The sequence below is a fragment of the Corvus cornix genome, chromosome 1A, assembly GCF_000738735.6.
Source record: "Corvus cornix cornix isolate S_Up_H32 chromosome 1A, ASM73873v5, whole genome shotgun sequence".
Lineage (NCBI taxonomy): Eukaryota > Metazoa > Chordata > Aves > Passeriformes > Corvidae > Corvus > Corvus cornix.
The window spans coordinates 37926490-37943584 of record NC_047057.1 but is presented as its reverse complement, the minus strand read 5'-3'; the positions used below and the strand labels follow the sequence as shown (position 1 = coordinate 37943584).

At 36.0% G+C, this 17095-nt stretch overlaps 1 protein-coding gene across 11 annotated transcripts in view; it reads right to left on the bottom strand.

The window, feature by feature from the left end:
• The window catches only part of NAV3 (neuron navigator 3), a 526195-nt gene that overhangs the window by 134571 nt on the left and 374529 nt on the right, over positions 1-17095 (bottom strand). For 9 of the 11 annotated variants that reach the window (XM_039570170.1, XM_010413726.4, XM_010413727.3 and 6 more), the window contains 2 exons: positions 7440-7508; positions 4580-4719 (listed from right to left, as the gene is read on the bottom strand). In XM_039570170.1, coding sequence (XP_039426104.1) covers positions 4580-4719; positions 7440-7508 — 209 coding nt within the window. Of the gene's footprint in view, positions 1-3496; positions 3600-4579; positions 4720-7439; positions 7509-17095 lie in introns of those variants that run through there. The other 2 variants (XM_010413723.4, XM_019279828.2) reach the window with 2 other exon arrangements.

Here is a 17095-nt window from a genome sequence, read left to right as displayed (position 1 = left end):
CATCTTGTCTTGCATTAAGCTAGCCCTAAATACACAGGAGGATTGGGATCTTAAGCTAAACCAGTAATTTTGCAGAAGAACAATTCACCATAAGAATATGCAATGCTAATGCAGAGTACATGTAACAATTTGTGAACAGTGGAATGCCACTACATTCTGTTTTATTAGTTTTGTTACATATTTATGGCTTCAGGCTATTAGTTTAACTACAAAAAAAAACAAAACAAAACAAAACAAACAAAACAAAAAAAAAAAAAAAAAACAAAAAAAAACAAACAAAAAACCCAAGAAGTGTTCTGATTAAAAAGAAGAATGCCTGCCTTGCCATATTTCCAGCTGTATAATACTAAACTCATTAAGGGGAAAAATGTAAAAAGAAGAGTATTTACTGTTTCATCAACAGCTTGTTCTGCTACATATATAGCAAAAAAATACAGGTTCCCGGACCCACTGGTATTTGTTTGATCCCTATGTCACAAACCATAAACAGCAACAAAAAATTACAGAGAACTTTAGCTTGCCATTAATCTTCAATTAAAAGGGCATCCTTAATGTTTCTGCAAGGAATGTGAACTGCATGCTCTCAAGAAATATTGACAACCTGTCTGTATGTTTAAAAATACAGAATTAAAAGATCTATTTCCCCCCTCACTTCCAGCACAAATGAATTACTTGAAGCTGCACACAATTAACTGCTTTCTGCATGTTCAGTTGGGCTTGGCTTTAGCTGTTCATTACATGAAACCTGTCCCCACCTTGTGGTGATTTTGAGACAGAGTGAACCCAACCTATGACAAGGATTTCTTATTTCTGTAAACTAAATTTTACAAGAAGTCAGTCTTCTATTTCAGGCTTAACCCCTTATTCCTGAGATGCACAGTCAGCTTCTGGTGAAAACGGTTTTGCATTCTGCTTGAGAACTCAGTGCTTCAGAGCTCAACCTCCACTGTAAAAGCACAGCAGAAACATCCCCAGGTGATCAGTGCAAAAAGGGAAATCCTACCAGAACCCAGCAAGACCACGATGATCAAATGGACATTTTCAAATCCACTTTTCATAGGCTGTTGAACAAATAAAGGACATGTGAAGAGTTGAACTTGGGCCCAGTACATAATCAACCTCCTTTGTCTTCTGCGGCCTTTACTGTGTGCTGTGCTGCTGGAGAAGACAACCTCTGTAACAACAGCTCCTCCACTGCAGCAAAGGTAGGTATAATAATCTAAATATTCAGGCAGGCAGATAATCCACTTTTAGTCACTCACAATAAAAAAGGTTAGTAGAAAATGGAAAAGTTGCAAGGGGTTGCTATAAGGATATTTGAAGGAATGGGAGGTCTATCTAGTGAAATTAAAAGAATTCCGCTTATTCAACTCTCCCTTTCTAGCTTTCCGTGAGAATGTAGCTACCCCTTAGCAGCACAAGAGGACACCTGGAAAAATAGTGGTACCAAAAGAAACATACACCAACTAATTATAGATGTACATACTGGCCAGAGATGAGCAACAATTTGCATCATCACACAATAGAGTTCCAGGGCAGAGTTTCTCAGAGTTAGTATGGGCAAAATAACGAAATACTGTTAAAACTGAGTTTGGAGAAAACACAAACACCATTTTACATCATTAAATTATATTGAAAAGCTGACAATAAAACCCCATGACATAGAGACCTTTACCAGTGTTCAAATACACTGTTTCTCAGATCTAAGGGCTAAAGATTTGTTTTAAAAATGTGGCATGAATTAGAACATTATATCTTTGCTGTACTCAAAATGTGCTGCTTTTCCACCACCTAATAGCAATCTGAATAATAACTTCATTTAAATAGTTTAATTTTCCTAGTTTTATTTCTATCTTTATGTTATTAAGTCAGAGGCAGATAAATCTGACGTCTGAAAAGCAGGCATGTTCTTTGAAATCGAGCAGTGAGCTGCAAAGTCCAGCAAAAATAAAAAACAATTTCACTAAAGCTCCACAAACAAGTTTCAGCTAATGGCTTGTTTAATGTTTTGGTGCATTCTGTGTTTCTGACTTAACCAGAACTATACACAATTGTCACTATACACCTGTGTCACACAATGGACCGCGTCAGTCGGTGGAAACTGGGCTCTGCTTTGCAAAGAGCAAACCTGCATTTGCTCAGGGGAGCCAGGTTTCTGACTGTGTTGAACTACTCCCTAAGCAGCGTTCAAAGGAGATCATATCAAAAAAAGACTAAATAATGGAATACTAAATAAGAGACTGATTTCACATCTTCTTTGGGATGACCTTCAGGTCTCCTTTAACTCTGTGACTACATATCCATTCCCCACTGTGACTGAGTGACCGTGTTATGAAGGAATGGATTACAAGTACTACCTATAACTGGATTTAAAAAAAAATCTTATACTGTATATGTTTTCTGAGGTCTCCTTATAGCACATACAAGAAGGTGTACAACAGAGAAAAATGTAACAACAGTGGTCTGACCTTGAAGAGGTTTGGAGGTCCCAACATCTAACAGCTATTTACCTAGCACAAGTAATTTTTTTGTCTCAGAAATTAGGGCATATGGACTGTGCATCTATTAAAAAAAAAGCTGTTAAAGTTATCTTGCTCCAAGCATCTGCATCAGAAGCAAAAATTGACATATAAGGTCTATTACTTGTGCTGCACTGTAAGGAAAAATCAGTTTGTTACTGTATGATGACACTATTTTTTAAAAAGAGGGGGTTTGTATTATTGCTATAGTAAGGGTTGAAGTTTGTTTCTAAACAAATTCTTCAAAAATCTCAGGTTACAGAACATCCTAAAATACTTTTAAAAATATCAAAAAAGTACCTGGAAATCTCATTTTAATATTCAAAAATTAGTCACTATAATGACTAAATTTAAAATATAGCAAGGTACAGTTGATTTTCTCTTTAGGCAAAGTAGCAGCACAGTGTACTCAAACACAGGCTCTTGTGTTCTTTTAGGATATTATGAAAGATTATCACTTTGCTATCCTTGCACTTACAAAAGTAATTTTCTCTAATTTTCTGCTTTATACCCTAAAACAAACTTGTATTTATCTTTGATTATCATGCAAATTAATGTTTTTTCATGCATTCTGCTGTTTTGATAGGAAAAAAAAATAACAGATGGAAACATCTCAAATACAGTAGTCTGTAGATATGCAACATTACATCTTATATTTTCTGTAAAATTAATTGACTTTACAAAAAAAGCCACCCCCTTATCCTCTTGCAAGTGATGACTTCACTAAAAACCTCATCAAGGTTCTCATTCTCTGCTGTAAAGAAATGGGGAAGTAAAGAAATACATCATGCAAAAAGTCACATAAATGTACAACGCAATGCAAACCTTAGCAGTCAAAAGACAGTTTCCAAGTAATGAGCTAAGAATATCAGTATCTACAAGCACGTCTCACCTTGAATCATTTCATTCTCACATATTTCAGTAACAAACATGTCAACATTATGAAGCAATTCTAAAACCTAAACTGCTGTACATACCTTCACTCAAGCAGCCACATCTACTTCACTATTGTATTTGTGAACTATACAGTGTGTGCTCAGTTTTCACTCTGATCTCTTTCTAGTTTTAGCCTGGATGTCTTGACACAAACAAGTCCTTGGTAAAATAAAACCCACTATAGAACTATGTGAAACATTCAATCCTGATAGTAAAAACAAAGAAATAACTATTGAAAGGATGGTTTTATATCTTCAGATACAGCTAGGGGCAAAGCGTGTTCATCAGAATTTTGTAAAAAAAATCTGGATAGCTGCCTGTTGCTTGGATGAAGAACATTCACTGCATACTTGTTCCTCCCACAAACCCCAAGGATGCAACCGGGTACTATGTATATTGTATCATTTTCAACTGGATTCTAACCCAGAGATATGAATAAAATGCTGTTCATTACACAAAGGGAGAAAGAAGGGGAGGAAGGGGATAGATTAGTTACACAACTCAGAAAGCTGCATTTTTGCATTATTCTTTTTGAGATAAAGCCTGAAGAGGCACATTTTCCGGAAAAAGAGAGACAGGGTGAGAGAAACAAAAGGACCCAGGGTACTCAGTTCATTGTCGCAATGGCTGCTCCAAATCCCTGCAAAATTTCATTTCACTTGACTTAATTTTCAATACTTTGTTCAGTATTATACACACACTAGGTAAGATTCTGAAAGAATAGATACATGTAACATTCTGGTGCAAATATAATATTATGATTCTTCTCCATTAGAGGCTAAGATGCAAAGTCCCCTGAAAATGATGGCAGTATTCCTTTGGGTAAGAGTAGATTTGAATTTGGAATAAGATTATAGGCATCCGATATGGATTAACTTTTACTTTGTAAAAGTCACCCTGTGATACTTCCATCAAAGATGAATACAATATAATTATGACATCTTGAAAGTGTTCACATCTGAACTTAAATCCCAACTGAACCACAAGTCCTAATTCAGACCCCAATTTCCATAGGTCTTCATTACCAAGTCTAAATACTATATTCACTTCTTTGACCCTTGTGGATGTTTTTTTTACCCTTCTTGTGTGTTATGAAGAGTAAACTTAGTAACCTTAATCCTTACCTTTTTCATTTCCATTTGCATATTGTGGAGGCTTGTTTTTGTCAATGCTGTTAAAGCTCTGACTTCTCCGATTTAAATTGGAAGCTCCCTGGACCTTGGTACTGCTGCCTGCAGCTGGCACCCTTGAGGGTCCTGGAAGCCTGGAATGGTGAAAAAATTTAGTGAGAAATCAGTGAGAAATCAGTTCATTTTATGAAATGAAACATATAGTGGAGACAGTATGCAAATATCAGATCACAGTTTTAGACCAATTAAACCCAATGAATCGTAAGCAACAACGAGCAGGAAGATTCAAATTAGTTAGACTCCACAAATGAAAATAAAAGCTTATCTTTACGCACACAAAAGGGAAAAAGATACTTTCTAGAGTCACAAGACATATAAGAAGATGCTTTGCATTTGCCGTTAACATTGCTAAAACAGATTCACCCTAACAAATATTAAAGTGCAATATCAATCTTTATTAAAATCTGTCACTTTTGAAGAGCAAGTATTAAAAAGATCGATTAGAAAGCACAGCAATACATAGTTGAGAAATATTTTGTATCTCTAATAAATGTTTCACAGCTGTGTTTAGCATAAAAGCTGTCTTTTTAGTTATCTTCTTCAGTTATTTTTCAGAAGGCTATTGCCTAAAATACTTCCACCTTACTATTTTAAATGAAAAATATTGAAAATACTTATTTTTATCTAGATGATACAGATGCATTTATACCTTTCAGATGGAAGTACATAATGTAGACTATACAGCGCATTTCTTAGTATCTGCTGCCACCATCTGAACCTTACTGTGTGGCTGTGCTAAGGAAAAAAATGTAGATTCTTGTTTCTGGCATGTGTAAGCCTGCATCTTTTTAAATCTCTTTTATGCTGTAAAATACCTTAATTACATGCCTACTTCAAACTTTCCGAAGCACCTTTGTGGGCACCCCCAATCCTTTCCAGTTCTGTTATTTCTTAGACAAAATTAACTGTTCAAATCAGTCATAGACTTTGGCCATAGGAGAAGAGCATCTCTATTCTGTTTCTTGCTTATTGGAATGATTTGAATAATGGCAGTGCAAATTATACCAGAGTTATCAAATTCTGTTAGTTTCACTTTATTATGAAAGAGCAGCATCAGAAGGAAGGAACAAAATCACATTACAAAGAAGTAAAAAACAGTTGATTTCTTCCAAAGTTTTTTTTTGTTTGTTTAATATACTGGCATAACAGAAATGTTCAAATAATTTTATTTTCATTTGCAAACATATGTAAACAGATCCATATTCTCTTTCTTTACCAGTTTAAACCTCAGAGAACTAATCCACTAATTATTTTTATGTCTCATTCTGGCCGCCAGCCTGCGCTGCTAGTCTCTGCGCCGAGCCCAGAGCAGACTGTCTCTGCTCTGCAGCTGTACGCATGCTAACCTTTACCGTGACCCATGAATTCGAGTGATCTTCTGTTCCCTGAAAAATGCACTCAAACAAACTTAAAAATCCATTTTCTCCTTCTCATTACCCTAATTTGACAGGCAGTAAGAGCCCTGAGATCATTTGTCAGAGGTAATGACAAAAACAATGAAAAGGCATGTGCAACACTGGAAACTCATCTGTTCTGTTAAAATACAAAATAGTTCTGCATATATTCTGCATGCCAGAATTCAAGAACTTGCCACAATGAGCACATTATGCATGAGGTCATTTTCTCTACACACTTTCCAGTTTACTTCATTTGCTGACTTTTTTAATTGAATTCAGGTTTTAAATTGCTCTTGCAGAATCATGTTAAGCAGCTAAGGAAATGCAAAGAAGAGTATAACAAGTAAGGGACAAGTCACATACCTCTGAACAGGCTTCGGAAACACTGCCACAGATTTAAAGTATTAGACAATAAGACTGTTAACCTTGACATGTTGAATGTGGACAAGACAGGAGCATCAGCAATAAGGAAAACAAAGACCTATAAATGCAGGTGCGAAGCAACCGGACCGTGGTGTAGCTCCTTTCAAGCTATCACCAGCAACTCGCATCGTGTTAGTGTTCCGTACTGCGAAACGCAATCTTTATTGTAGATGATGCAATTTAGAGTTCATTGGTCTCACCAATGAACTGTACAGCAAAGGTATAATTAATGAACATGTTGATTATTCCCCCCCACACCCCAAAAAAAAAAAAAAAAAAAAAAAAAAAAAAAGAAAGCTAGAAAAAAGAGTAAGCTTTAGACCTCAGCTTCTTTTTTCTACAATCTGGCTTGTAGATTTTAGTGCTCATTGAAATGACAGACTAAAAATACTGACAAAATCTGAAACAAGTCAGCTCCTACACACAGCTCTGTCAAATTCACTGCGAAAACAAAGCCTCTCATTCATGGGGACTGTGTGCAGGCTACTCTTGATGGAGCAGAAGTCTTGGAAGTCATTCTTTTTTTCTGCTCTATTTTGCTTCTGCATTAACTCAACTCTGTGAACTCAAACTTTCAGGTTGGTTTGTTATATTTGCAAAACATCTAGTGGGAACTGAGGTGGACTCCCAAACTTCTTTTCACTCATGACTAAAGTCAGGAATTGAGCCAGAAAGAACAGAGCACTAAAATCACCAACTAATCCTTCACATCCAATATTTTACATGCAGAATACAAAGATGCAGGATACATAACAACCAGAAATATTGCTAATATATGGTACAAATCAGCCAACTGGCCAAAAGCCAATTAATACAAGGCTTTTCTGTGGCAAAGCTCACCATCGCAAAGCTTGCACACATAAAAAATTTACACATTGTTTAGTGTCTGCTTAAGTCCAAAGGATAAAATATCAATGGGCATATACTTGCTTGAGTATCACTAACAAGCAATAAATTAGAGATATTTAACTGACCTAGAAGCCTTTTTTTGACTGGTTGCAATTCCACTGTGATTAGACTGAGTTGCATATCTGGCTGTGAGACTGTATGAGAAGAAACAGAGAAATTGAATTAAAGAATTTCTTTGAATATGTATAGAAAGAATACACTTACCAGCAAACTATGAGTTAATGAATGCAAATCGAACATGGATAGAAAACACAAATTAACTGGCAACAATATGAAACAATGTAAACATGCATATTTTTATGAGAGATGCAATGAACAGATTATGAAACAATGGATACTGTTATAAAATGTCTCATTTGCTAGAAATTATCTTATGAACAGAAAAAGCGAGCAAATTTCCACTGAATTCCTGAATTATAGCTCAATTCACACAGAATTTACTTTAAAACATTGTGCCCTTTTTTTTTCCCCCATGAAAAGCACTAAGCACAAATACACACCTACTGGTCTCCCCAGCAACCTGACTGTATTCACAGTAGGGCTGTTAGGAACAGATCTGCTATACCAAATTCAACGTGGATTCAGAAAAATTCCTGTTAAAGCAAGGTGACTCTCCTGACAGTAGAGCTATATGGAAGAAGCACCCTGTCACAAATTTTTTTACTGTTACAGCACAGGTCACATATGTGGTGACCCAGGCAATGTATCAAGAGGCTGCATTAAGAAAGCCCTGGCATGTGCTTAAACTCACTGTGAAATTCCACAGGAAAATGCACCTTTGTCTATTAAGGCATCCACGTAGCATTTCTGCAACAGAAGACATGCTACACTATAGGGCTAAAAACTGTGTGTTCCTTTTGACACCCAGCAACCTGGCATTACTAGACAGCAAATTATTTCCTCTAATCTTTTAGACATTTGCATAGGGGATATGTAAAATATATGGCCAAGGTACAGCTTTCTGATAGGTAATTTCAGTTTCCATAAACAGGTGCATCCTTTGGGATCCACACAGTCTAAAGCTGTAGACAGGTACCTAAGCCAGGTGCAATCACAACATCAAACTCCTTGAATTATTAAGGAAGTCATGGACAACTGAGTAAGCAGAAACTCTGATAGTCACAGATTTCTTTTGTTTCTCAAAGTTCTGAATCTTCCAGAAATTCTTCTGAGTAGCAGCAGAAACCACAGGGCTCTAGTCCCAGCTTTACAGACTGGCACCACATATTCAAAGCACCTGCTGGTGTTGAGTCTACAGAACGGTGTTAAGCAATTTCTGCCAGTCCACTGAAGCAGCCAGCATGAGTGTAAACCAGATGGGAGAAGTTGTCAGGTAAGAAAAGTCTTCCCTTTCTTAGCACTGCAGTGCTGAAAAGGGGCAAGAAGAAAGCATAAGCCAAGGGACAACGTGAGACTGGAATGGGATGTGGGATTATTGCTACTTTAACAAATTAAACCCCAACAAAGGGTTCAGAGCTGCCTCTGTTCCTGCCAATTAAAAATGGCACATTTGCACATGATGAATATAAAAAAAAGGAGAGTACTTCAGTCTTTAATGGGCAAAAAGGAATCATTCAATATGTAAAAGCAGCATTCAATTCTCTGACATATATCTTCACAGTAATGCTGACAAATTGCTTTTTTATATGACCATAGCTTCTGTGGATATTATAATTACTTATAATAATATCAAAAAAATTTTATAATAATTTCACTTTATGTATTTTTATCTATCTAGTTTTTAGTGCATTGTATTATATTTCACTTGCAGCTATATGTCTTAATAATGTCTGGACTTACAATGCAAATGTGACATAGGTTGTTTTACTGAATTTGCTACATTTGTGCCTGGCATAATAGTCCATCTTTTGAGATGAGATCTTTCATCTTCTTTTTCCAACATACTTAAAATGAAGGAATCTACAAATGAATAGCTGGTTATCTGAGTTGACTAAAATAAGACATTTGTGAGAAAAATTGCATGTCAGATAAAACCTTAGTGCATTTATGCTGTAAAAGGTGGAATGATACACAGTACAATCAACACAGAAAATAAGATGGGAAAGCAGAGTGAATAGGATGCAGAGCCTTAGTGTATCACAGCATTTCTACCTCAAACAACACATTCCAGAGTAAATGGAAAGATCAGAACCCTTAATCTCAGTGTTGATAAGCTAGCCCACAGACTTTAAATAGCAATAAATACATAAATACCTATCTGATAATGCTTGCTAGAATGCTTTCCTTCTTTGCCTGTTAGTTGAGACTCCACCCACCAGCAAATTCATGAAACATCAGCCTATAGACTGCTTTCAAACTTTCCAGACAGGCTTGAAAGGCATTGATGAAAGTATCAATGTCAGTAATACATGATTTGTAAAGCATGATTTCCACTGTGACTGAATAAATTTATTTTCCAAAGTAATGTGACAAAAGAAAGGCAAAAAGATAATTTAAAGCAGATGCATCAAGTTCCTAATGACTTTAGGTTTTCCTTCTCAATTAACTCTGGATGTCCTGGGCCCATGAAAGCTTTGCATGGATGCATTTCCCAGTTGCTGGCCTCACTTTTCCAGATGTGAACTGCAACACTGTTGCAGACTAGACTTTAGTCTAGCCATTCTTCTAAATGTATAAACAAATATTTACCTACTGCCCTCTGTCCTGCCAGATAATTGTCTGTGGGTAGTATCTGTCAGTCAGGAAAATAAACCCGTTTCACTTAAAACAGTTATTTTTAATGCTTACAAATCCACACCATGATATTGTACGTACATGTCTTCAATAAAGCAGTAAATGGATTTGAACAGATCAGACAGTATCATTTTAATGCTACAGCATTCAGGATGAGGAAGGTTTTACTTGTCAGAGGGCTGGAAAAGGGGATTTTGAAAGCCTCTGGTTCTCAGTAGTCTGCTACCAGAACCCTTTCCACTGTCAGGATACTCATATCGGCAATCATCTACACCATGTACAGAGGACCACGCATCATGCTTAGCTCTCCTCTTCCAAATAACACACAGCAGAAGTGAAATAAATCCTGTCCAAAACAGGTAAAATGGCATATAGACATCTGATACCAAATCCCTAGAAATAATCTGAACTCTGTCTTCCAGGTGGAAGTCATCAATATTTTGTCTTACAAACCAGGGAAACACTAGTCAACACAGCAGATATGAAATGGTGACAACTGGGAAATTTCTTTTGCTGTGAGAAAATGGAATAAACATCCTTAGACTGTCCAGAAAGGCAATCTAGCACAGAGGTAGCTGAGGTAGCATTGAGAAGAAAGGACAGTGATGTTGCTGACCCCGAGGTGCTGATGGAGAACACCTGTATGAACGTCTGTATTGTGCTGACTGGTTGCAGGAACCAGGACTCTGCACAGTGCCACATGGCTGTGCAGCACAGTCAGCTGCATTGGGGACCTATCCACCATGATCCATCAGGATGGGGAACTGATAGAGGTCATTCATTTGCAGGGAGGACACAGTTACAAAATGGTCCTACAAGGTGTTGAGGAAACTAGGAAATCAATATAAGCTACAATACAAAATGACTTTATGTGGCACTTAGGGACAGGTTTTAGTAGTGGACTTGGTGGCACTGGGTCCTAGCAATTGGACTTCATGAACTTACAGGTCTTTTCCAACCTAAATCATTGTATGATTCTACGAAGAAGGAAGGCAACAGATTGTTTGACAATGGATTAAACTACCAGAAAGTCTGTCTTGTTGCCATACAGTATAGTATGTCAGAAAAAAAGCAGGTCCTTGAAAGTGGGTTAACACATAAAGCTGAAGGATGAAGCTTTGATAAACCTGAACAGAACATGAATCAAGCTAAAAATATTTTAACCTCCTTCTTCAAAAAGTAACCCATGCAGTGACACCCTGAATATCATCTACTTTTTATTAAGTCTTCCAAAGGATCAAAAGGTTCATGTTACATCACACTGTCATTTTCCTATAATGTTAAGAGTCACATGGTGGTTCTAAAATGCCAGCTATGCACTATGTTAAAATTAGAAAAAGGCAAAGGGGTTTGTAGTATACAATCAAACTCTTTCTTCTTTACTAGCATACTTGAATTTTAATATGCTATTGATCTTATAAAGTACATTTAATCTCTAGTGTGAATGCACTCCAGAGCTGTTCAAGACTTTTATATTAGAATGATTCTCTGAAAAAAGACTAGTTTAAAAAGAATGCTTTTTCAATGTAAAATTTTCCCCAAAAGGTCTCAGTTGCACTGTGCACCATTTTTTTCTTTTTTATTGTATTTTATTTTTTTTAATAAGCTACTTGGAAGCTCATCATCCTACTGGTTGAAAAGCACAAGAGATAATATTCTAAGGTCTACCTGTCCAAATTCCAAGTGTGCCTGGAAAGATGCCACAGGAAACAAAAGTTTCCAGGCTTCTCACCATATAAAACAGTTTGGGCAGGTAGAAGATCCCTGATTCCCCAAATATATAGGCAAGGAACACTGAGGAAGAAACCAAAAAATTGAATTTCTGTACAAACAATATTTTTCAGACATATCTTTTCCCTTGTTAGCCCAGTCTTGGTGAATTAATATATGGCTATATCTACATATATGCATCTATATATCTACATTTATCTATATCTATACGTATTTATTAATTTGTAAATAAGTTAACATTTAACATTTATATAAATGTTATATATGAATGTGTACTTTATAGATAGAGGTATTTTATCTGTGTATATCTGACACATGAACACACATTCATTTTTTCATTCACAAGAGGAAATGTCTATGGCTCAGGCAGTCCTAGCTCATACCCTGTCATCTGTTCTAAATTAGTAGGACATTTCTCCTTTCCGCTCTTTGAACTTCTGGCATCTTATTCAAGAAGTCTGTCTCCAAATGATTCATGCTTGGAGGTACAAGTAAAACTATGTTTTCAATGTTTTCCTATTGTTCACAACTCATAAAGCAAAATGCAGATAACCCAGTTTTGCATCAATATTTATGTTCTTGCAGAATACAGAGACTTGTAATAAGAATGAATCGTCTGCCACAGTGACCATAGCTTTCCTGCTTTGGTCCCCGTATTGTAGTATAGGTATTTTGTGGAATTTAATGAAGGAGTACAGGAATCACAACATTAAAGAAACAAAATGGATGGCTAGCAATAACCGTGTGTTGCAGTTTAGGACACTGTGCTACTTAGCTACTGTGCTTAGCCTAACCTGTAGCACACCTAAAATGCTGTCTTTTAAACCTTACTTTTTTTCTCTGAACAAATTGGACAAGTGGATAACAGCATGCTGCCAGAACTAGGATTAGGCCCTTAGGGACTGACTGTACCCTTTTATGACCTTATCTCCATACCATTTATGATCTTATACTTGAACAAAATTATATCAGAGTATCTGCACAGAATCATATGCCACCATTCAGCTTCAGTTTGATACAATAAAACTGTAATAAAGTTTTTTCCTAGAGGGAATGGGAATGCAGGTGACAGAAATGCTGATGCTCTTACTTCTTCAAATCTATGCTAATTATCTCTTGAATCTTTGCATAGATTTCCAGAAAATCCACATTCATAACACATCCTAATGTATGGCTGGGATATAAACCTGTGTCAGTCAAAAAATTATCACATGGTTAACTGTTTCTACTGACAGTAGTAAAATACATTTGTAAGCATTTTGTTTGGTCTCCCCATTGACTTTAAAATGGTAAAGAGCTTTGTAATATAAAGAAAATACAAAAGATTCTACCAGTATTTCAGCTATTTTCCCTTAAGTATTTTCAAAACACAAATAAATTCCTGTAAGCCTGGTGAATTTTAAATATAAAAAAAATCTTTTTTTTTTTTCACTTCTATTTTAATCTATTTTCCACAGACAATGATTGCCAAACAGCACTGGCTATGCTTCTTTAGAATTTATACAGATTTTGATTTTGGAGTTTTTTTGGTAAATGAAGAGAGAAAGTAATTGCCTCCACAGCTTCTAACTGTAATGTTATTTCATTAACTGACACCTGCAAAACCACAATATGTAGACTATCAAATTTGTTGCACAGTCTGTGAAAATAGTAAGAGATAACAGTTGATAAAAAGGACTGACAGAAGCAAAGAAAGTAGCAGTACAAATATAAAACTATGACTTAAATAAATCTAAGAATGCAAGGAAAAGACTGGGCCACACATTGGTATAAAGGAATTTATTAAAGAATATATAGGAACAAAAAGGAACATTTTACTTCCTAATAGGTAAAAATGGACTCATACAACAACAACAACAACAACAAAAAAAAAGAAAAAAAAGAAGATTGCACTAATTTAATATAGCTACCCTTGCATTTTACACATGTTGGAATTTTATTTGCCATATACAAATAATTATAGGCAATCTCCAATGTTCACAAGACATCAGAATTAAATAGGTGACAGGTCTGGGAAAGTAATAAATGTATGGACATTTGCATCAGATTTCATTTTCAGAGAATGAGAAGAACTAATGAATCTCAGTAGAGAGTGAGGGTAGAACAGCAAAGAATGTCTTAAGGGAAAATAACTTCATTATAAATCTTCTATTCCTTCAAAAGGGAATATATAAAAGATTGTATTTAAGTGCTACAAGGATGAATGGAACACTACCCATTAAATTCTACATGATCTGGATTAGCAACAGTGAAAATTATGGCCAAAGTGCATCAAAACTGACATATAAAAGTAAAGAGTGGCAAGGGTGACACAGGCCAGACTATGAGAATATTTGAAATGTACAAAATGAAAATTGCCATTAAACTGATTTAAAACACTCTTTGGAAAACTGCAAGAACAGATAATGTGAAAAGATGACAGTTGCATTTTGAACTGCAAACAAAAGAGGAGGCAGGGAAAAATATCGTTCTTGAGCAGAGGTAATTCATAAACAGAAGAAATCAGTGTAACTACATGTCACAGGTTCCTAAAGAAAATGTTCAGACATACAGCAGATACTTTGCAAGGAGATAAAATGGTGTGTAACAAACAAGGGGAGATACCAATCAGCAAAGGACAAGTTTCAAGGATCCAGCCCACAGAAGCATGTAAGAAGGTAAAACATACAAGCAGTTTATGAAGGATTGGTAGTGAAATGGTCAAATGGGAGATGAACAGTTTAAAAAAATCTGAAATCCTATTGAGAGACTAAAAATACTTTATAATTTAATTTCTTAAAATTTTAATTAACCTGAATGTCACCTTGAAACACCCTTTCTCCCATTATTTGAAGCTTAAGAAATGTTAGATATCTTCTTAGAGAGGATGGGTTACAGGGAAGAAGTATATGAGAAATACATTCTTACTACTGCTTTGTTCTGTCTTTTCTGTGTGAAGGTTATTAGGCAGGTTAGTCATTTGCCACTGAGACATACTAAATTATTTACTTTAACTTCAGGACAAATATGACGAAAACTTTGTTTCTGATGTTCCTATCATTGGGAACCTTGAGGACTATAATGATTGTATCTTTGGGGAGTAGAACAAAACGGGGACAAAGCTGACGTGCAAGGTAAAATAAAAGGTTAAAATAAAACTAAATATCTAAGGGCCATTTGAAGGTCAGCTTCCTGCAGATCCTGGAACAATCACATTAAGCAACTCATTCTGCATTATCTCCCAGACACATAAAAATACATAGATTAGATGAATAGTGCTTTGTTTGCTTAGACCCTTAATAGTAAACAGAGAACAGAAAGAAGAAACAAATATTTTCCTAATTTTTCTTCTCTTCAGTGATTTGATAATGATTCTGTAGTGGAAAAAGCAGGAACTACCTACCCATTTCCCTTCACCAAAACCAAGCGACTAGCAATGGCAAGAGCTAAGGACAGCAAAGGGACTTGTTCCATCACTTTCCTATCTGTTAACCAAGGAAGACACACAACTATGTACACCTTCCAGTTTCTAGCCTATGTCAGTGCCATGCACTTGATGTCGACTGCTGCAACCATATTTTAATCCTTGAGAATATTTAAATGTCGGCCTTTTTCTAAACAGAGTGATGTAATCAAGATTGCTATGCAGATTGCTACTATTCTGACATGGATCTATTTCAATTCATAACCATAACAACTACATTTTCATTACTGTATTTCACACAGCACAAGCTCTGTGTCCAATATGCTTAATTTCTTCCCTAGTACTTCTGAGCAGCTGGCAACATGAAACCCTCTTCCTTGCAGTAGTTATATATGCAACTCCCTATAGAAATCAGCTACCTAACTTTGTTTATATGCCCACAAAAACCAGGGTGCACTTTTAATATAACAAATTTAACAAAATACATCTGGACCTCAAGCTGTGCTCATCATTCCTGTACGTGATAAAATAGTTTGTCTGTCTAGGGGAATTTTTCTGACAGCTTACTGAAACCAGTTACTGTCTAATCTGTAAATGAGACAGAACTTCTTTCATCCACATGTGTTTTCTCTTAGTATCTGGGTGGTTGAAAGATCATCACCACAGATGTATTGCTCTGATAATGGAATCCACTAGCAAAGCGAAGCATAAAAATATAATGTAGCCATTGTTGTCATCTATCTGTACTGACAGATATAAATAAGGCCACCAGCACTGTATTTTTTAAAATAAATCTCAGAGCCGCAAAAAAGTCATAAGGAAAGAGTGAAGTGCCAACTTCAGATTTCGAAGTATTCAATTCCCACAGTTAGTCATGAAAGAATATAGGAAATTTTAGGGTAAAAAGAAATCAGAAATCGCATCTAAAACTATTCTTTGTCTTTGGTTACCATTAATTATTTGCCACAGATTTTTTCACTGATGGTCTAATAATTTCAAAGTTTTTATTATTACTGGTACAAAACTATGATCATCCATAAAGAAAGTATGCTTTTTACAAGGCAATTTCACTTACCATGAATCAACTTCCTTCATTCTTTTTACATTTAATTTGAAATGTTGCTGTTGGCTGTAGGATTAGACAGGCTAATGATACTCTTTCAAAAGAAGAATCTTGCTTGCCTTCTGTGTGCATAGTTTTCACAATTCTGATGTTGGTCACAGATTACATGGGAATAGGAATGTTAAGAGTATTGCCACACTGACCAGTTATGCATAACCTTGTAAGGAGCCTGTGAAAGAAGATTCATTATCCTCCCATGCAAACTTTGCACTTAGGGAAGAGAGGTTCCTCCAGAAATTGGTTTAATTACATTCCTGGTCTGTATTGCCTCCTAGTCACCCAAGGACAACTAGACTCCTGAATTAGTCTCCTGAATTCCCCATTTCTGCACAAACCTAATCTGTCCAGTCTTGTGATATTCTGATTATAACCTTCCCCTGGGGCCTCTTGCCTTAGCAAAGCAACCTCTGTATGAAGCCTGTAGAGTCCTAATATAATTTGGTGTCGGTTTCAGTTTTGTTGACAAAGGGCTCAAACACTGTATAAAGTAGCTTGTCTTTAGTGGCACACGGAATGGATTCAGACACAGTAATAATCACAGACTGATCATTACTGAGGACATCATAATCTGCAAATGAGGATGAGTATCATCTTCATCATCATCACCATCATCATCATCACCGTCACCATCAGCTGCAGGACCAGTTTTTTAAATAAGGAGATGCTAGCTCTGCACATACAAAGACAAAACTTTCTTGGTCTTCAGCAAGGCTTGAATGCTACAACCTCTGTAATTTGAATATCTTCAGTGTGACTTCTCAGAGGTATTT